The 21695-nt window shown below is 40.6% G+C and overlaps 1 protein-coding gene across 6 annotated transcripts in view; it reads right to left on the reverse strand.

The window, feature by feature from the left end:
• Positions 1-5208: 5208 nt before the first annotated feature.
• Positions 5209-21695, reverse strand: part of RAI14 (retinoic acid induced 14) — an 89553-nt gene continuing 73066 nt past the window's right edge. The window contains exons 6-18 of one of the 6 annotated variants that reach the window (XM_049796438.1): positions 20358-20415; positions 19810-19880; positions 18279-18385; positions 15837-16015; positions 15119-15147; positions 14047-14133; positions 13307-13393; positions 12537-12594; positions 12076-12194; positions 10037-11563; positions 9118-9267; positions 7455-7520; positions 5209-7196 (exon numbers count right to left, since the gene is read on the reverse strand). In XM_049796438.1, the coding sequence (XP_049652395.1) occupies positions 7119-7196; positions 7455-7520; positions 9118-9267; positions 10037-11563; positions 12076-12194; positions 12537-12594; positions 13307-13393; positions 14047-14133; positions 15119-15147; positions 15837-16015; positions 18279-18385; positions 19810-19880; positions 20358-20415 (2616 nt within the window). In that variant the 3' untranslated portion in view covers positions 5209-7118. Of the gene's footprint in view, positions 7197-7454; positions 7521-9117; positions 9268-10036; positions 11564-12075; positions 12195-12536; positions 12619-13306; positions 13394-14046; positions 14134-15118; positions 15148-15836; positions 16016-18278; positions 18386-19809; positions 19881-20357; positions 20416-21695 lie in introns of all 6 variants that reach the window. The other 5 variants (XM_049796437.1, XM_049796436.1, XM_049796441.1 and 2 more) reach the window with 5 other exon arrangements.

Consider the following 21695-nt stretch of genomic DNA (forward strand, 5'->3'; position numbering starts at 1 on the left):
ACCAAGAACAGGTTTCTTCTCCCTGTAGCTTTACAATACGCTCTTTACCTCGACACAGAGAGCTCTGTCTCTCAAACACTGCCATCAGCTGGTTGGAGACATTCACTCTCCTAATGAGGAGGCATGAAACAGGTCCCAGAGGTGCTGGGGTAAACCCAGGCTGTTACCTGCTGGCAGCACAGAGGAGCATGTCCCCTGCAAGCATCCACTCTGCGGAGGTGACCAAGAGTCCAAGAAAGGCTCCCAGAGAGGTGTGGGCTACCCAGAGCTGCTTGAGGGCAGCCAGCATAGCTGCATGCCCTCCTCAACTCAGACTGGGTGATCATGTATGGGTTTAATTATGCAGATAAAAGGCAAAGGAACATACTGCCAGAGACCCATCAGCCACAGTATCTGCAGAGAAAACTCCGCCAGGCTGCTCCTTGCCAGTTGTCAGACAGTGATGCGATTCCTTCACATGGCAGCAAGGGCGGGAATTTTAGAAATGTTGTGGATACCACGCAGCACAGGGCTTTGGGGTGGTCCCGCTCCCACCACCTGCTCCCAAATCCTCTGCACCTGTGCTGCAGGGGACGAGAACACTGCCCTCTCCACGGGCACAGGGACCCTGCTACCCCCGCACTGTGACCTTCCAGCAGGCACCCAGCAATGCAACACCTGCACAGGCATGTCTGCGCCGGGCTCTGCAGCATCTAGCCAGCTGTGCTCATACCCAGCTGTGGCCCCACCAGCTGCTGAATGCAGTGCTGCTTTTTTGGGGAGCCGCACTTTGAATAGCAAGAGCCCAGAGGAGCTATTTCTAGGATCAGTGCAGGGCAGACCTTTCTACTTTGTGTCTTCACTCCCTGCACTGTTTTCCAGCTGCAAGGGAGACTCAGAGGGGAAGGAATGCCAGGTTTAGTTCTCTGTCCCTCCTCCCTTCTTTTTTTTTTCCTGGAAAATGAAGATTAATCCAGCTCCCCCCTTGCTCCCCAGCCTCTTCTTTGGGGGATGCTTCCTGGTGGGCACCAAAGTCTTTACAGAGAAGCAAATGTGTCCAAACATTTTTGAAGAGGGCTTCCAAAAGTGCAGCAGGGGTGCAGGACAGTTGCTGCTTAGGACAGGGGATGCAAGAAGAGTTCTGTAGGTCTGAGCCCAGCCATCACCATGGAGAGTTTTGGCTAATCCCAAAGGGAAGAGTGAGAGCTTCCCCTATGAGCACATTTGTGTTTTAGTGCAGGCGATGCTTTTCTCCTTAGAGCAGCCAAGCGCTGGGTACCAGCTGCAGCATCACTCCCAGGAAGGGTTTGACAGCACGTGGTGAGCGTGCCGCGAGCGTGAGGCAGGAGCAGGCAGCTGCCTGCCAGGACACAGGGAGTCGGGCTCCAGCCCCAGGCTCCTTGCAGGGGATGATGTCACCAAGATGTGCCTGTTTCCAATCTCCAGCTGCTGGTAGGAGGCCCCATTACCAACCGTCTGAGCATTTCAGGCTGTTGGAAAATGTATGAGGAGGGCCAACACTGCAACTCTGGACAGATCAGCATGTAAGCAGGCTTTTGAAACGACAGACTGAAAAACTGATGATTGTGTAAATACCTGTGTTAAGCTCATCAAATAAGAGTCTGTCAGGGCAGCCAGAGGTTTGTAAACAGCGACAGATGTGTTGCCATGAAGTGCCTCAGGAACTACAACTTGTATCACAGAACAGACCTTCCTGAAGTCACTGGGGACTGGCATCTGCAGGACTAAAAGCACAAACCTCTACTGCTCGTGCAAAGGGGCAAAACGGATCATCAGAGGAGCCTTATCTTGGTGTCACACCACCTCAGCATCCCATGACTGGGCCCAATGAGACAGGCCATCATTTCTCCTAGAAGACATTCTGTGACACCCTATCATAATCTTGGGAACCCAACACTTGTAGGTGTCGAGCGAAGCACACAGCTTTCTCACCAGCAGCAGGCTGTGCTGGTTAGACTGTTCTGTAGCTACAAAAATTGTATCTCAGGCTTCCTCAAACGAGCAGAAACTTATTAAATCACAGATTTTAATTCACTTCAGCTGCAGTTCACCACTGTATACAATTCTAAGACAGGAGGTCTATGGAAATGACTGTTAACATGAGAATTTGTTACTGCCCTGAGAACGTGGACATAAAACCAAAATAAAGTACAGTTCTAGTCTGTACTTAGTATCTCCATTACTTATTTTCAAAAGGATCAGTGAAGGATCCAAATAGAGGAGGAGGACGAGGAGGCAGGGATGAAGAAAACCATTTGGAAACTTCATTTCTATGAAACATTTTCCTGAGAGCTGGCTTCCACCCACAAGCACCCCCAGTGACCTGTGTTTGCAAAACCAGATAGTGTTGCTGCAGGTGAAGTTTTCAAGGTACTCAGACAAACTCTTGCACTGTGGCTGGACATGAAATTCAGAGCACTTTTAGTGCTCCCTGTGGCAGACCCAAAACCACAGTGAATAGAGGATTTAAATCACTGATCAGTCCTAAAATCCTTGCACCTGTTCCTATTTGTTTGAAAAAAAATTGCTGGGTTATGCTTGTGCCTGCAGAATACGTGCTACTCTGAAAACTCAACACCTAACTCCTCCAGGAGCTTTTCCATGAGTTTATTCAACATGCAGCACCATGACCCACCACTCAGCTGCTTTGCAGGCTGGATCCCAAGACCTCCCGCAGCAGCCGGCTGGGGTCCTGGCCCCACAGGCTACTGAAACCACAAGACGCTGCCTCCGCTCCGGGACCTATCCTGTACTGGGAGGCCTGACCACACTGCTTGAGCCAGCAATTCCTCCCTGCAGCACATGGGTCTCTGCCATGTTTAAGGGCAGACTGCTTCAGCCTTTTGCTCAGATGAAGGCTGGCATCGGTGTGAAGAAAGCTGCAGGACGCTTTGGTTGGCCCAACCCAAGCCAGAGCCTCCCTGGGGGCACATCAGATGGGCAAAGGCTCACATAGACACCCCTGCTCCACTGCCGTGAGGAGCACAGCTGAGAAGGGGGGAGTGATAGAGAGGCTTTGGTGGGCACCTGGTGTCCAGCCAGGGTCAACCCACCTCAGTTGCTTCTCCTAGGGCACTGTGCTGTGGTTTACTGCACCACACAGCAGCGTGGCCTCCCCTTGGCTTTTGTCGTCTCATGCTGACACGTAGCACATCATTTAGTTGACCTAAGGAGTGGTGGAAGGGAAACTAGCCTGCCTTCCCGCCATCACTGAGCCCCCTGCTCAACCAGCATGGGGAGATACTAGCTTCTCACCTTGTACCTCCATCCATGAGGTACCCTTACTCAATCTCCTGTTTCTCTGAAAAGCCAGCCTTAGGGGAATGACACTTCATGATGCTCTCAGTTCTCCAGAAGTAGGACTGTGCAGAAAAAAACCCAAATGAACCAAAACAAGGTACAGGGGGACCAATGACCTGTTTCCTTTTTCTGCATAAGGGACCTGCAAGCAGGAAAATAGCCATATGTCACAGTGGGAGCTTGCACACACTTTGGTAAGGAAAGGAACAAGAGGATGCTGCTGTCCTGCTGGTGTGGAGCACGCCCAGGTAGCCAGACTCATCCAAGAGGGTCAATCGCCCTTGAGCTCAAGTACTGGCTATGTGCCACTGCATGTTGCTGGAGCCAAAAGATCTGTCCCTCAAGGAGACATGGCACGCTCTAGGAAGTTCTTGTCTGATTGCTTCTGAAACCTCCTGAATCACTTCACTCTCCATTATCTTCTCATGCCCACCTGAGTTGGCAAAAGAGGGAGCCTGTGACAGCCAGATGCCAAATAATGAGGGCAAAACCTGATTACAGGGACTTGCACTTCCTTTCTCCAGCGAGGGGGGGGGGGGGGGGGGGGGGAGCGATCTTAATGCAGATCTAAACAGACATGTCCTCCAAAATTTCAACCCACTAGCAGTCCTCTGAAGTCTGCTACCACCATTTGTCACTATTCTCTACTGTGACAGAGCATGGGATGGGTGACAAGAGCCAGTATGCTCAAGCTGAGCAGCCTGACCAAATGGTCTCTGTTGTGTGAGAACTGCAGTCTCTGAGTTTGGCAAGAGGGCTGTTCATCCCCAGTACTCATACACTTAGCGGGGAGCAGGGGAGAAATCAGCTATAAAAATGTTGCCCAGGAAAAGACCCATGCTGTCATGACTGCCCATGCAGGAGGCCAGAAATAAATAACCACCAGACCAGTGATGCTCGGGAAGCACTTCTGCTCTAATGTGGCAACAACCAACTTTGAAGCCAAAATGCAGGACTGACACAGGTCTGCCCCTAAAAATAAATGCTATGCAACAGAACTGGCATCCAGCCATTGGCAACAAAAACAAATGGCAATTCAAATTGGAAATACTAGGCAGCAGGCCCGTTGCTTGTGGCACAGAAGCCATCAAAGCAGATGTAATCTTCCCTACCAGGTGATCTTACCATGAACAGATTCTGCACACCAGTTTGTCAGCAGCCTTCTTCAAAGGAAGCCCAGTACTGAGTAGCTTACAGCAATTTTCTGCAGGAGGCTGAAGAGCTACTTGACCCCCAGGATGTAACCAAAAGAGATGCAGTTCCTGCCATTTGTGTGTTCCACCCTCAGACAGGAAGATATTATTAGCAAGTAAGTTACTGAAAAACTAGTTTCTCAAATAAACTCAGGAGAGATGATAAAAGGCAACAGGGCTGACTGTGTAACTATTGCTAAGTTTAAAGAGAAGTATACATATCCATATATCCATATGCATATACGCATATATATACTTTCACTGTCGTTCTGTGTGTGGAGTCAAGTGCTAAGTGATAGAGAACCACAGTTTTGATAAACCGTGGGACCTCACCAATCTGTGCCACTGCCCTAAGACAGTTTTAAACTTAGTTGGAATGCACCCAGTGGCGAATGGGAAACCTGTATTACCTCTAGCAGGATGTCTACATGAGAAATGGCTCTGAATTTATCAATCAGATAGAAGGCATAATTGCAAAACTGGTTGCACAGGGTTTTGAGTGTATTCTATTCTACCTGACAGATCAAGGAAGTTATTAATCAAGTAGCAATTTCAGGGATGAAAACCCGGTACATCTGACAGCTATCTAAACATGAGATATAGAACATATTTGCACTACATTAGAATGGTGTAGTGAGATTTCCCTCAATACAAAAAGTAAATGAAGGCACAAGAAGAACAAAGATGAAAAAATTGGAAATAGTTTATTTGCTGCATAAGGAAACTTCTTGTAAATTACATATAAAGAAACTTACTATGCTGTAGTATATAATTTTCAATATTCCACAAAGATAATTGTAATAAATATACAAACCAAAACAAAGTAGAAGACTAAATCCATCAGGCAACCTACAAAATGGTTCATCAAGTTTTATACTTTGCAGCACCAGCATGCTTAAAATCTTGTTGTTCATTTTGAAGTGCTGCAGCAAAATTCTTTTCACATTTCTTTGGAGCATTTTCAAAACCATCTAACTATAAAATACTGTTCAAAATTAGCAGGCATTAGTTAAATCACCCAAGAAAAGTAACACCAAGGTCTAACTGATGCAAAGGTGTGATTTGTCTTTTCGCCTTTAAAATCCATTTTAGTTTTGCCAGGGTTAGGAATTGTCTGATATAAGTGCACTATGAGTCCAGTCAGTCTGAGGCACTGCTGACTCTTGTCATATTATGACTCTACATAAACTTCATAGATTATATAGCTTTGGAAGATTTCTCTATTAGAGACATATCCACTAACAGGAATAACAAAAATACCATAGTGAAGCTGCAAGCTAGTTAGAATGGTTGTACCCTCAAATGCAGTGCGTGCTTAGAAACATTTTTCCATAGTTTCATACTATACCACATCTGGCATTTTTATTTGACTTTTTTAAAAAAAGTGCTGATAAAGGCTTTACTGATGCACTTAGCCTCGAGAAACAACATATAGAAATTTTTGACACCTTTTGCTGTTCTCTACCCATCATTTCTACATTTTTTGAAACAGCAGGCTGAATTGCACTTTACACTTCACTGCTCTGGACTACATGGACAGACAGGTCTAATATTCCATGCAGATCTTTTACAAACTGAAAACTATGCTTCACTATTACTGAATACTTGGGGGTATAAAACCAAACTCTCTAAAACATGATTACCTAAAAATATTTGTTAATAAGCTTAATGCAAACATTATGTAGAAAAATGGTTTAGTTACAAAAAATTTCATTAGAGGGCCAATAAAAATATAGTGAAGAGAAGATCTTTACAAAAGTGAGGTTAGGAAATATGAGGCATTGACATTCACTGTAAACATCCTGTGTTCACTAGAATCCCTTGTCTAAAGTATATGTTCTGGTTTGGTTCCTGAGCTTCATGGCCAACACTTGCATAGATAGCTAAACCTATCATAAGGGGTTGTTTATACAGACGTTTCTGTACTATTTGTACAGAACTTCAGTAAACTAATGATTTTATCTTTTGAAATAGTTTCATTCCACTACCTGGCAGTTCAAGGAAACTATGAAGCATGGTATGATTTTTGTGTACTCAGTGCACTGGATGGGTTGGGACAGCTACCTTATGGTGTGTTAAATAATATTACACTAAGAAGTGTAGCTGTTTGATATTCCAGCTTAGCATAAATACCTACTTCTGCTCACTGCTGCAAGGCTCATTTCTGCTCTGCCAAAGACTGCATATGGCAAAATGTCAGGTATTTGAGTGTGACAACGTCAAGCAACTAAATTAATCCCCAGTAACAAGATGCAGCTTATAAACAGTACAGAAGACCTTATGGAGAATTTCACCTTTACCCAGGCAACATGAGTGCTTTCCTCTAGATTAACCTCCCTCTGTTGGAGGAAGCTAGAAAGTACTTTCAGGGTAAACATGACATGGGGTGGCCTAAGTAAAAAGTCTGAAGAACATACTTGCATTTTGGATAGGAAAAGCAGGCATGTGTTTAGTTACTGCACGCACAAATGCACATGGGAAGTGGTAGAGACAGACAAATCCACCTCACAAACAGCACGATAACAAAAAAGCAGCAAATTCCCAGTTTTAAATCTTATGTTAAGGCAAATCTAGATAAACACCCATAACAGGATTAATAAAAATGGGGAGTTTTGGCGTTTTTGTTTACTTTTTCTGTGATTGGCTTTTACACATTGATAAAATTTGTTTAAGCACTTTCTGGACATCTTCATCCATTTGACCCTAGACAATGGGAGAAAGAAGAAAACATTATTGAATTCAAGCATCTCTCTACACTTTAAGAAGATTTACAAACTAGTTTTGAGGTATAGTAATTAGATCAATTTCCCAAAAGGAAGCAGTGCTAAATTAGTGCTTCAACAGTCATAGCTTTTGGGTAGGATGTCTTAGATAAAACATGCGAAGTTCTTACTAGATCTGCAGAAGAAACACCTTTCATTAAAATAACAAAACTGTGTAACTGACAATATGCGACCATACCTGCACAGCATAGAGAAGATGCATCCTGTAAACTGAGACAATTTCCTGATGTTGTTTCTTTGTTTCCTAGAAAACAGTTAAGCAGAAAGTCACAGAGCATTCAGAACTGCTGAATTCAGAACTCCCCAACTAGATTTAGAGAGCTCTGGGGAATTATAAACCATAGTCTTATGCATGCATGGAAAACCAGCTCAGACAGTACTGAGCCACCAGCCATCCAAAACATAATTTGCTTGGAAGTATGGTCCACAGAAACACTGTAATTCTACCCATCCCAGTAAAAAAGCTGGTGAGATGACATCAGTTTTAAGAAGCCCTGAGCTGCAAAGACGTGGAATGAGCACATACTCTACCTCTGAGCTTATCAGCAACCAGAATTGAGGAAAGCCAACAGTATTCTGACAAATCAACCCTCAACTGCAGCTGAGCTCTTCCCTGAAGTTAGTAACCCATCTGTCAGCTAATGACTTCCCAGGGAAGAGGAGGTGTTTACAAAGTTCTTAACCCATGAAATCCTCAGTTAGTCACTATACATTCAAACAAGGAAAGCCAATCTCCTGTTTCACAATCACAGACTGCCACATCCCAGAAGCCATCTTTCCAAATAAAGTTGAAGCTGTTAGGAAAGCGAGCCTACAAGAAGGAAAGAATGCTTCTGTCCTGTTTTAAATCCTACCCACTTTCCTAACATGTTGCATATCTTTGCACCCTACACTACTTTGCTTGTCCTTAAGCAGTGGGAGATGAAGGGTCCTTTCAAACATGGTGGACTGGTATAAGAAACAGCCTGAGTCTTTACACTGACAGGATGCAGGGTTTACCTGTCTGCCTACTTATTTCTCCTCACTGCAAGGGAATTTTTCTGGCCGATATGCATATTGCCTCTTCTTTCTGCCTGCTGCAGAAGGTAGGAAAGCAGATACCGGGTAAGCCATTTAGCGTGTCAGGCTGGAAATTCTGCTTTCATGTTTACTCCAGAGCTCTCAAAAAAGTCCTCTAGCAGGCAGTACCGTCTTTTCACCCCCAGCAGTGAATTAAAGTGCTCCTTTGGACAGGCAAGCTCTTGGAAATAACAATTATGACTCAACCCAGCTTAGAAGACAGGACATCTCATGCACAAAAAAATACAACAACAACAAATCTTTAAGCAGTTCAGAATTTCAGAGAATAAACTGTGCTCCCTATACACAGATGGATTTGCTTAATTTGAAACTTCATGCCTTCAGTGACTACTTTCTTCCAGAAAGTCAAAATTATTTTAGTTTTAAAAAAAAACAAAACAAAATGAAAAAGACTCCAGCTGATGAATGTTCTTGCAAAAACACACAAATCCACTGGACACTGGCCATATTTTTCATAAATCAAGGTCTCAGCAGCAAGTCTGGTCACTACATTCCACTACAACTACAGGAACTTTGCTCCACTACTGATAAGAAAATATACTGGGGAAAACAGCTTTCTTTAGTTAGACTGCTTCTAAAGAACTTCATGACGTGCAGATTCCTAAATGTTTCAGAGAAACAGAGAAATTAGAGAATTTCTGGATGAAAATTCCTTTCCTTGTACACTGGCTGCTCCATTTTAAATAAGGCAGAGTGAAGAATGGCACATATATCTTTGGAGAACTGGGAATAATGGTGGGTTTATAAATTATCACACTTACAGTCAGTTGGTTTTGCAACTGCTTCACTTGTTGTTGTAACGCCTCCAGCTGCTGGCTTTGTCTTTTGGGGGCACTGGTGGAGTATGAAAGCTGAGAAAGGCTGTTCAATGCTTCTTTTAATTTGCTGACTTCCTTGGACATTTCATTGATCTAGGGAGGCAAAAAATAGATTTCATGAAAACCTGCAAGGCACACTATTCTTATGTGTCTCATCTTGGGGTTATTTGTGACTTAAACAAGATGTAAATAAACTCAACAGACAAAGAGAGACATCATGTAAACAAAGAGTTGCAATGCTTCTCTATCCCCACTCTTAGCCCAGTCAATTCTAAATGCATTCCTTGTTCTGAAAGCCAGCAATATTTACAAACAAGGATTGCATTTACCACCTGTACAAATGCTGCTGCTGAACACAAGACAGAAACATACCAAACATAGGCCAGCTATTCACAGCTAGCAAAACACATAGCTTTTTATAAAGAAATTTGTAATGACAGATACGGTAGCTGCAGAGGCAAAATAGTCAAATCATGCTAAGGTTGAGATGATACAGAAAAATCAGAATAGTGAATTTTTTCTCCTTTCTGATCTTTTGTTTTCTTGTCTCTTCTGGAATTTCTTCCTGCTGTAAACCCCACTTCTTTGACTTCGGTTGTCTGAATAGTGTGAACCCAGTCTAAGCAGAACTTAAGAGGTAAATTGCAAGACCATGCATATCCCCACATGGGAGGGAAACCAACTGTAAAGTTAAACATACTGAAAACTTCTTTGACTTTGGTATCTGAATTTTAAGATGGACAAATGCACTCCACTCTGTGATACTTGATACAACATCATCTGTTAGAACACCCATGCACCATCCAACGTGCTTTGCAATCTGAAATCATGTACTACCCTTCCACTGTAGTAAATCACTAACCTTTTTATCTTTATCCTCTTCCAGTTTTGATGAGCTTTCAGAATATCTTTTCATTTCAAGAAGATCTTCTTGAGCTTGATGGTACTTTTGCTGAAGACCAGTCACCTCCCGTTCCTTTGCTTCAAGCAGAGTATGCATACCTTCCTTCTCTTCTTTCAAGTGCAAAACTTCATTTCTCAGTTGCATAGCATCTAAGGACACATTTTCCTTCTCTTGGATTACATCCTTCAGTTTGGATGACAAAACACTAACTTCACCCTCTAGCGATGACTGGAGCTTTTCATATGTAGCCTTGGGTACCATTGCTTCATTAATTGCAGCTTTTTCTTCCAGTAACTCCTTCTGTAAGTTTCTTACTTCACTTTCCTTGTTGGTAAGCAGTCCTTTGAGTTCCTTTATTTCTTCCTCCATTTCCTTTACAGTATTTCTGAGTGCATTCATCACCTGATGATGTTCAGTAATTGGCAAAGAGTTTTGTTTCTGAGCGTCTAACAGTTGCTTTAGTTCTTCTGCTTCATCTAATACTTTTGTGTACTGGGATTTCATTTCTGATAACTCATTTTCTGCTTTGTATTTCAAAGAATTTGTTACCTGCATCAGTTTCTCATGTTCATCTCTAGGAATGTAGTCCAAAGTTATATCATCTAGAGTTTTTCTCTTCCTATAGTCTTCAAGCTCTGTTTGTGCTTCTTTGTACGATTGAGACAATTCACTAAGTTGTCTGTTGAGCTCATCTATCATTTTGTGCATTGCATCTTTCACTTCTCCAGCTTCAGCACTGGATTCCAAGTGTGTCTGACTTGTCAGCTTGTCCTGTAGCCTTTTAATTTCCTCTTGGCCTTCTTTGTACCTCTCGATCAACAATGCTTTCTCTTGATTAATGTTATCAATAACTGAACAGTACGAATTCTTAATTTCCTCACACTCTTCCACAGACAATTTGCTTGCCACATTCTGCTCGCTTTCTTCAAACTTTTTCTGTAGCTCTCTTACTTTCTCTTTTTGTCTTTCACTTTCCTCTAACGCTCTCTTCAATTCGTGCTTAAGCATTTCAACTTCTCCACATGTAACCTTCAACCTACTCAGCTCAGAACTGGTTTCTTCACTTTCAGAGGAAACAAGACCCAGCTTCATTTGCGTTTGTACATTCAAAACGTCTTTCACAGCTTCCTTATACCTGTTTTGAGGTTCTTGGAACTTCAGGTTAAGATCAGAACCATTTTCTGAAATGTCTGTGCTGTTTAAATGATCTGTTTCTGGGACTCTAGACTGGACCTGAGCTTCTGTGTGCTTTCTTTTGGCTTCAGAATTCTCTAATTTCCTCTGCACATCCTTTAAATCTTCCTGGAGGTACTTCATTTTTACCTCACTGAGGCTTGTCAACTTTTCTTGGATTTGGGTGGCATTTAATGTAGACTTCAGCTCCTGAGCCGAGAACTCATTTTGTCTATCTGCTGTTTGCTCAAACTCTGTTTGGGTTGAATGATAAGATTCTACAGTTGAATCCACTTCTTTAGGTGTTCTTTCCTGTGCAAAAAGAAATGCAAAGAATTGCACAATAAAAACAACTATATGATAATATTTTTTAGAATAGAGTAAGCAAGGAAATCTTGCCACATCCTACAGACACAGATAATTAAAGCACCATGGAAGGAAGTTTTAGAAAAATTCAAAACCCAGCTGCTCCCATTTAGTCATCTACAGTGAGAGAAGGCAGTAGGTGCCAAACTCCTCTGAAAGTCTGGGCTGATCTCCATAAGCTAATAATCAAAGCTATGCAAATTACAATTCTGCTAACACAACTGTTAACAACATCTTTTAGAATGTGGTTATCATAATAAACAAAGTTATTCAGTAATTTATGGGAAAGTGAGAAGATCAAAATACTGATTTAATCCTTTGGGGAAGAGTGTTTCCATGATCTTACCACCAACAAGCTCATTAAATTATCTTCACAGTACATTTCTTTAAAACGGTAAGCATCTCTTCATTCTGCTAGCAGATTAAGACAGCCCTAGAACAGCACAAAAATATGCCACCTGTAATTTGTCCTGCAGCTCCTTATTGTGCAATGTCAAAGAAGCAATTTTTGCTTGCATCAACAGAAGTAGATCTTGCTGGTCAGCTTCAGAACTCACATCCAATAAACTCTCAGCACCTTTGGAGAAAAAAAAAACATTCAAAAATTTCAACAAAGTTGAAATGCTAGCTCGTTAGTTATTCTAACCTTTCAAATCAGTTTGTTCCCATTACCACTAAGCGTAGTGAGCAAGCAAGCTGTTCCTAGAAACCCTTTCCCCAAAAACGTGTCAGATCACCCAACAGAAGCAGGAGGTTTTGGTGGGGACCTGCTAGTGAAATTACAAAACATTACTCCCAATACTTCCCATGTTTCACATTCTACGCGGAAAGACATAGAGGATTTCTGACCAGATTTCAACATTTACTACCTAAAACACTTAACCAAATATGAAAATAAGAATTAAGTGTTATTGTATACCTGTTGTGCTGTCACTCAGTCTGTCTTTATTATCTCGATGCAAGGAGCTGAATTCTTCCTGCTGAGACACCAAAAGAAAACGCTTTCACAGAAAGCAGATGTGAAATTGGACAGTTCACCACAAAGAAGTACAGACAGTATAGATCTTGCTGGATAAAGCCTTACAAAGTGGGTTTCTTTTATTTCTGGGGTCTTGTTTAATTGTAGCATGTGGCCAGTATTTCAAAATCTGCTAAACCCATCCAAGTTCCATCACTCATTTCTCACTAAATATTAATGAAATGTGGCCAACTATCTCACAGGTAGTTTGGAAAGCTGCAGCTCCTGTGATAAATAATAGCAATATATTGTCAAGTATTAAAAAAAAATAATATCCTCAATACCATGAGGCAAAGATCAGACAGAACACACTCAACCATTTCCCTGATGTCTTTTGGTGAAAGGGTCTTTAGTTGCACTGCACAATGCCATGTACCTTGCTGGTATTAGGTAATGAGCTCTCACAGCATTAATAACTTACTTTCATAACCATACTCCTAAATACTAACTAATTTATGACTAATTTTATTTACATATTCAGTAAACATTAAAGTAATCCACACTTGCTTTATAAATTACGTTGAAATAGATTTGGATTCCTTTTTGTTCCTAAAACTCAGCTAATTAATTCACAGGAGACTGCAGTCAGCAAAATAGATAATTAAGCAAAATAGATTATTAAGATACTATACTTTCCTTCTCTAAGTTTCACAAGAACAGAAAACTGATACCTTGCATACTTGATCAGCAAAGAAAGCCTGCCCTTTTCCAGTCATGGGAGCTGAAGTTGATGAGTGTGGAGAGGACAAATCACTAAGCTGTAAAAGATTTTATATAAATAGGTATGTATACATATATGTACCTATATAACTACCTCTCTAACACATGCCCATATATATGTGTATACACACACATTAAAGAGTACTTTTCACTGCATTAACGTAACTCACAACTCCAGGTTAGTTTCAAAGAGAAGATCTAATTCAGTGTTCTTCTCAGTCAGTATTACATATGCAGTGTAGCTGTTATACAGGTAACATTCCAGTATAACAGTAAACCTAACTGTTAAACTGCATTTTATTATTATATATATCTGTTTAAGTATTTTACTTTCTTATGTACATATGCATATAATAATGTCTACAAATAGATGTATAATTAAAATATACATAATTGTTTCCTTATGGAAGTAGGCAAAACCAGGAGACGGTCAACTTTAGATGGAAGAAGCAATTGCACAGTAAAATTTGTACAGTTTTATCTCAGATCATGGTGTATTTCAAGCAATTTTGCTTAGTTAACCTAGCCAACATATGCTTTCACGGTGTCATCTTAATATCAGGAAAAGCACTCATGGTGAGACAGGCACAAAACCCAACAGTGACAGAGCAACTCCAGCCCACATCTTTCACACAATGTTTGAAACACTTTTCACCCCCTAAAAGCATCTCAAAATTGGTCTTTTCTTTACCTGAATAGGACTGATAGGAGGAGGTGGGGCTTTGCGTTTTTTTGGAGTTCCACTTCTTTCTGAACTTAATTTAGAGCCTTGATCATGCTGAAAGTTTCACCAGCCAGAAAAGGCAGGTTTGTTAGTTTGGTTAGTAAAGTCCGAGCAAGTTGATTTGTTAACAAAAACAAAACAAAACAAACAAACAAAAAAATCCCACATTAATATCAACTTTAGCAGCTCATGCAGTGCCTTATTTTTTTTCTATGTAAAGACTACATCTCTACTAACATAAAGATATTAAACATGCCTGAAAATAAGAATCTGCCCCCTTGTAATCCATGCTTCAGTGAAAACAAACAAGATTTAGTGAAAAAGCAGAAGCTGACAATAGGTTTAGCACTAGTGATCTTAAGTACTTCCATTCATACATAGGCCAGTCATGCCATTCTTAATGGCTACCATCTTTCCTCTCCACCAACTTCTGCCTGAGCTCCCTGAAAAACCCACCTCTCTACTCAGAGAAAGAATGAACCAATTCATTGCACTTTTGTCCACTTTCCAGCCACCAGCAGGTCTACAAGGTCTACTCGCGCTCCAAGATATGATACCAAATAGAACATGTAAGAAACTAATTCATTTGCCTAAATCTGCTGGGATTCTCACAGGTGGGCATCTCCAGTAAGATGTAAACAGGGATAACCTTCAATTATATGTTTTGGAAACAGGGAACTTTTCTAGAACATCACCTCTACAGTTTAAAGAGATAGGGAGTCCAAAAGCCAAGCTCCAGCATTACACATGAGAAAAGTAACGTATCTTCCTGGCACACATGTGCACATTACACACACACGCTCTCCTCCTTTTCTCATTGAGAGTGCTGGCAGCTGTTGCAGAAAGAAGCTAAGTCTAAAAAGCAATGTTCCTGAAACACATTTCTTAAATAAGCAACAAAACCCTTCCACATTACAGTCAATGGCAACACATCTCACAGTGACACTTACTAGCACTTCTAGTAATGTCAATCACTGTTTTTTTCTTAAGTTACAAGTCTGTATAGCCCGAGTATTTTTAAAGCCAAAAGGACAAATACCTGCTTTGCTTTTGTTGGTGACTTTGTATCTGTGAAGCAGAAAAGAAGTGGAATTAAGAACAGCTATCAAAGAAAAAGTTATTTGCTATCCTATCCTAGCCCATATCTCAACTCTACTTTCCACACCATAAATAATTTGTTTGGTTTTTGAATTTCTATTTGAAATCTGAGAAATATACTTTAATTTCCAGATTCCATTTGAACCGTATAATTTCTCTGCTGCTTTTTGGGTTTCATATTGAGATAAAATTTGAAGGATTGTAAAAATTCTTATTCTACTATAGTCTTGCATCATTCTTGCATGTTAGCCTCCTACTTCAGAAATCTGTCTTAGCTTGATCATAAACCCCTCTGCCTACATTAGTTCCTTCTCCAACCCCTCTACTGAGGAGCTATATCTTCCACTTACTCTTTCACATAATAAAAAAAGGAGCTATTCCAAATTGTATGCAAGACTTCACGATGCTGCTACATCAGCTTACCTTTTCTTTCTCCAGAACACCCCTTTTTGCTCTGTTCAGTGCTTTATCCCATGCTAGATATTACCATCTATGGCAAAGACCACATTTTCCTGCTTTTGGGAAGCCTCAGCCAGACCATCCTGAAGATGGCTTTTGAAACTTTTCAGGCTACCTTATGAAGTAAATTTGTTCATTGCTAAACATATATGTAGCCAGTTCAAGAAGTGACAAACTGCAGATTTGCATCTCTTACATACCCACATCCTGAGATAACTTTGATGATACGAGATTCTGGATCCCTGTATTCTCAGAGAGCTTGGAGTAATGCAGGGCATTCTGTCCAAAGACATCTACTAAACTGACATCTGCACCTTTCTGAAGGAAGGCTTCCACGATGTTAAGGCTACCAGCTTCACAAGCCATCATCAAAGCAGTTCTGGACAAAACAAGCAAAACATACACAGAGTAAGTGTCAAGACTGTACTCTTTAAGCAGCAGCTCATTTTTTCAGGAAAAAAAAGTGTGACAGTTATTGTGCAATAAAGTCCAAGATGTTACCAGTATGTGTATTGACATACATGTAACTGTTGTTTCTTCTTACAAACACCTGCCTGCCCCTCGTCCTCTTCCCCATACTCCCCAGTTGGACCTTCTTTGCACAGATCTCCAAACACTTAAAAAAATGGGTTCCTGAGGCTAAGAGGAAGAGTCATAGGTAGAAATGGCTGCAGGATAAAGTCAGACTATCAAATCTCACTGCCACACTCCAATTACAGCTCTACAAGTTGGGGTATAACATAAAAGCATTTATTTCAATGCTGCTCTCCTTTATACGTTGCTTTTAAGACAAAAATAGACAAACAGATTTCAACCAAAAAGCCAAACAAATCTCAAAGCTCCTCAATGAGAGGATGGGTTGGACCTCAAATCCTGACCTAATCTCAGTTTAAAAAAAGAAGAAAAAGTCGATTAGAGCACAATCAGTTGCCTCTTCAACACAGGGCAGCTAGACAGTGTCAGATCCTACAGTAAGGGTAGCATACAGAGGGAGTGTTTTCCTAACAGGTTGTATCTGTTTTTCTCAGTTACTTGAAGGGGTCATAAGAGATGTACAGAAGAATTACAAACACACAGAAACCCCCACCTTTCAAGCATGATATTGCTTTCCTGCTTGGGCATAATTCTGCCTTCTCAACATTAAAACACACCTAATAGGTTGGCCAAGTTCATTGGCAAACACATTCCTCAGTGCAGTTATGAAACTGAAAAGTTACTACAGTGATATGTGCTAGGTATTAAGACAATCATTTCACTGATGAATTAAACATACTCCCTGTAATGGGTAAACCCTGGAGAAGTGATGGCTGTTGCACTGCTGTGCTAAAAAATAGTGCTGAGTGGCAACTTGGGTAACACCTCCAGAGTCACAGGGATGGTTTTAGATTAACAAAAAAATTCACTTAGTCTGGAGAAGATAGGAAATTGGAGATGCCATTTTCAAAGGTTATCCCCTTCCCCTCCCAATAAGTCTTCTCTTTTTTCAGTAAAAATTTAACCACTTTGGTGAACGCAAGATGCAAGAGTAGTCACTCTCCCTACCAGAAGAAAAGCAAGAAGTAAAATGGTATATTCCATGTCATACCATTTTCTTGCTTCTACACACTGTACTTTCTTGAAAAAGAGAATACAAAAAGTCAAGTCTGTCCTGTCTATGACAGAAACGCCTTCATCCAGTTAAACTAGGAACACTTAACACTGTTGAATAAACAGAGTGAGGGGAAGGCAGAGGTCCCAGAGTGGACAGCCCCTCAGGTTCAAAGCACCGATGAGACCATTCAAATAAACCAAGACAACAAAGGGGTTTTCTTTAGACAGCTTGAAAGAAAGGGTGCGCTAACAAACTTTGGACTGATAAAAAACAAGTTAGGGCCCAGTCTTACCCTCCCAGGTGCTGTCAAAGAACAATACAAGCATTGTATCACATACAATAATCAAGATTGCTATCAGGTCTAAGTACCAAGTCTTCTCAGCATCCTGCTTCATGTTCACAGTTTGACCAACTGTTTATAAAACAGTCCGTAATTTTCAGACTCTTGATCATCATCAGTATCATCAAAACAAGTGCACTTTTCACTACAAGGATGTTGCTTTTTAAGAACAGTTTTCTGACACATGCACTATCTATTAATACAACAAATCTCTAAATAGTACATTCTAAGATGTCAGCATCTCCACTATATAGGCTACTGTATTTTTCTCTTGCTGCCATGGCTGCATTATGGTAGAAAAAAGAACCCTCCACAGATGTCACTCCGAAGTAACAGCTTTACGATTTAAATTGGAGAAACTAACTCAAGCCAAGAAGAGAGCAGCATTTAAAACTGGGACACATACAAAGTGATGCGTGTGTAAGTGCTATCAATCAGATTCTTGCAGGAATTATTTAAAAATGGTATTTACTGCTCTGGTAGACCAAGGGAAATCTTACAGGCACATCTAGTTTTATAGTTGCATAGTTTCTGTTTCACCTTTCCCTTTAGGCAGAATTCTGTAAGCCTTCTCAACAATCAGGATACGCTGCCTTGTACTGAAGGCATTATTTCACCCAACAAGAACTATTTTGGGAAGGATTTGAGAAGAAAACTTCATTTGACAGTCAGTCAGCCTTGGGCAAGAATTAACATGTTAACCTGCTGTACCTTCCATTTTTATCCCTGGTGTTGATGTCTGCTCCATGATCCAGAAGGTATTTGCAGACTTCTGTATGACCATTTTGTATTGCAAGCAGCAGAGGTATGTTTCCATCCTAGGAATTCATTTAAAGAAATGATGAACAATAACACATCCACTTACACATATCGCTCTGAGATTTAAAGGTCAGCTGCGAACTTTACTTCTATAAGCACAAATGAGGCGCTATCAGTACATTTTTCTTGTGTACCACAAATGTAGCTGGGTTTACTTTAATTCCTTTTTTGACCAGTGGGAATGCAAAGAATTGGGAGCAGGAATGCTTTTTTGCTGTTTGTAGTCCCTTTGCTTCTTGCTTAATGCTATAACACAGTGATTTTGGAATTACACAATACCTTTAAGTAGGTCCGCTACAAAAATAATTTTAACAAAGTGCAAGGCAAAAATACCATATTTCATGTAACCACAGAATAACTTAGTTGAAAGATACCTTTAGAGGTCATCTGTGGTTTCTCCACCTTTGCTCTCAATCCAAAGCTAGGCAAACTTCCAACTTATAGTACATTGCTCAGAAATGTACTTGTCCAGTCAAGTTTTAAGCATCTCCAAAGGTAGAGACACCATAACATCTCTGGATACCAGTTCCAGTGTTTGACCACTTTCATGGTGAGATTATTTTTTTCCTAGTATCTAACTGGAATTTCCCAACTAGATGCACTGCCCAAATTCTGACCATTGCTTGTCATTGTTTCGTCATGCACCTCTGAGGCTGGTCTGGCTCCATCTTCCTTGTGATCAACCATGATGTAGCTGAGGACATTTTTAAGATACTCCCTCCTACAGCCTTTTCTTAAGACTGAACGAGCCTTTTCTGCCTTTAAAGTGCATATGCTGAAATGTTAGGTCTAACCTCTGTGACAGACTTTTTTATTAGAAAGACCAGATAAGAAGGAGATAGATCCAAGTAAAAAACAAGCAAGTTTTTTTATGCTTCCCCCTCCACCCTGTCCTTTTGTGCCTCATTTCTGTCAGGTTGCCTCTCTTGATCATCAGAGGGTTTTCTAACAGTCATTTGCATCATTCCCAAAACCAGACCTGGTTGGTTGTAGATGTGTCACAATCATGAATGTTGTGTCCCTGAGCCTTTAGACTACATCAAGTATATTTTTTCCCCTTCGGCTTATCATACTTTGGTTGGGCTCTGTGAGCATTTCACAGCACTTGGCCAGATAACAGGCCTTTTCCATACTGGAGTCAATGGGAAGACTTTTAATCATGTTTTGAATATATCAGAATTGATTCTAGCTACTTGTACCAATGCCTCAATTTAATGAGCAGCACTGCCACTACTGTATTAGATTTTAAGTAATTTCCCACCTCTGCTATGGCAAGCTGCAAAAGGGACTTCGTCCACTAGAGAAATCCAAAAAGAAATATAAGCATGGTATTGCTTTGAACTGCTGCACCTGAGATTGACTGGAGTGAAGGGTGGTAAAAACTCTTAAGTATTTGTAGTACACAATGGGAAGAGGTACATACCAAATCTTTGACGTTAATTGGACATTTGTGTTCACACAGAAGTTGAACTGCCTGAAGACAACCACATGCAGCTAAAAAAAAGAAAGAACAGACAAGCATGAAAGGCCATTAAACCCCATTTACAAAATTTGTGTTCTGTGCTTCCACTTGCAATACAGCAGCATTACAGTAGGGTCCAAGAAAAACAAATTAAACTGTATTTCTCTGTTTTAAGGAGAGAAAGACTAAAAGGATGAACAGCAATGTGAAAGACAGAAATACAGCCAATAGTCATCATCCAAATTAGCATGATATAATCGTTAAAGACTGAAGTCAAAATCAACCTAACCTTAAGTATTCCAGTGGCACTGCACTTGCAAGTGTGAAAATTAAGCTTTTTAACTGTAATTAACTGAAATTCAGTATTCATAGTATTTATCTTAAAAAATACCTGAAATTGGTAAACCATCAGCGGAGTCACTAGAACCTAAAAAGCTCCACCAGGCTGAAGATCTAGGAATATCAAACACTACAAAATAGAGAGTAGAAGCTTTCATCAAAGAAGTTACCTGCATAATGTAAAGCTGTTTTCCCAGAATTGTCAGTGCTGTCTGCTGGACATTTACTCTGCACAGTTCAACAAGGAGAAGGAAAAAAAAAAGGCAATAAGAGAAACACCAAGAAAATAAAAATGTATGTGAGATGCTAAGGACAGAGTGTTGAACATATCTGAGAAAAGTTTTATGAGCTACTCCTGAAAAGAACAGTGAAGAAAGGCACAGCTTTTCTTTCTACCAGTCTTGGTACCAGCTTATACTGAAGCCATAGGAAATACTCATGGTGAGAGAGATACCCCTAAAAAGTGTTATAGTTTTGGAACAATTTAAACCAGGAAATAAAGGAAAGAAACTCTCTCTCTTGCCTCAGAAAAGCTTCATTTTTTTTTACATTACAGCAAGAGCTAAAGCAACCATATACTAAGGCAATTAGTCTTGCATTATTTCTGCCAAAGGCAGTAAGGTTTCATTTGCATTTGTAAAAACTGAAGCATCAACAATCTAGTTATATTTTGTGGTATTATAAGCTACTAGCTATTACTGATCAATCTAGACTTCAAACTAATAAATTATTTATTTATTTTTAAAATTAAAATTTCAAATCCTTATGAAGACTTGTTTTGGGACAGAAGATTTTAGGTTTAGTTTACAGCAAAGAAAGAGAATCACAGAATCACTTAGGTTGGAAAACACCTTCAAGATCATCAAGTCCAACCGTAAACCTAGCACTGCCAAGTTCACTACTAAACCATGTCCCCAAGTGCTACATCTACACACCTTTTAAATACCTCCAGGGCTGACGACTCCACCACTTCCCTGGGCAGCCTGGTCCAATGCTTGACGGCTCTTTCAGTGAAGAAATTTTTCCTAATATCCAACCTAAACCTCCCCCAGCACAACTTGAGGCCATTTCCTCTCATCCTATAGCTTGCTACTTGGGAGAAGAGACCAGCACCCACCTCACTACAACCTGCTTTCAGGTAGTTGTAGAGTGCGATAAGGTCTCCCCTCAGCCTCCTTTTCTCCAGGCTAAACAACCCCAATTCCCTCAGCTGCTCCTCATAAGACTTGTGCTCTAAACCCTTCACCAGCTTCATTGCTCTTCTTCGGACACAAGAAGGTATGACCCTGAAATAATGGGCTTCTATAAAAAACAAACATTAGAGCTTTTGACTTTCAAATGTAACACTGCCTCCAACACTTCTATGATTTTCCAGGAAAACACATAGATTACCACATTCTGTAACAAAAATGTCAAGATTCTGCCTGTGTAAAATAATTATTTAGCCTGTTTTAATTCAACTCCAGCATGTCAAGATTAGACATTGCTCACATACACAGTTTATGTCA

This window comes from Accipiter gentilis, chromosome Z (assembly GCF_929443795.1).
Source record: "Accipiter gentilis chromosome Z, bAccGen1.1, whole genome shotgun sequence".
NCBI lineage: Eukaryota > Metazoa > Chordata > Aves > Accipitriformes > Accipitridae > Astur > Astur gentilis.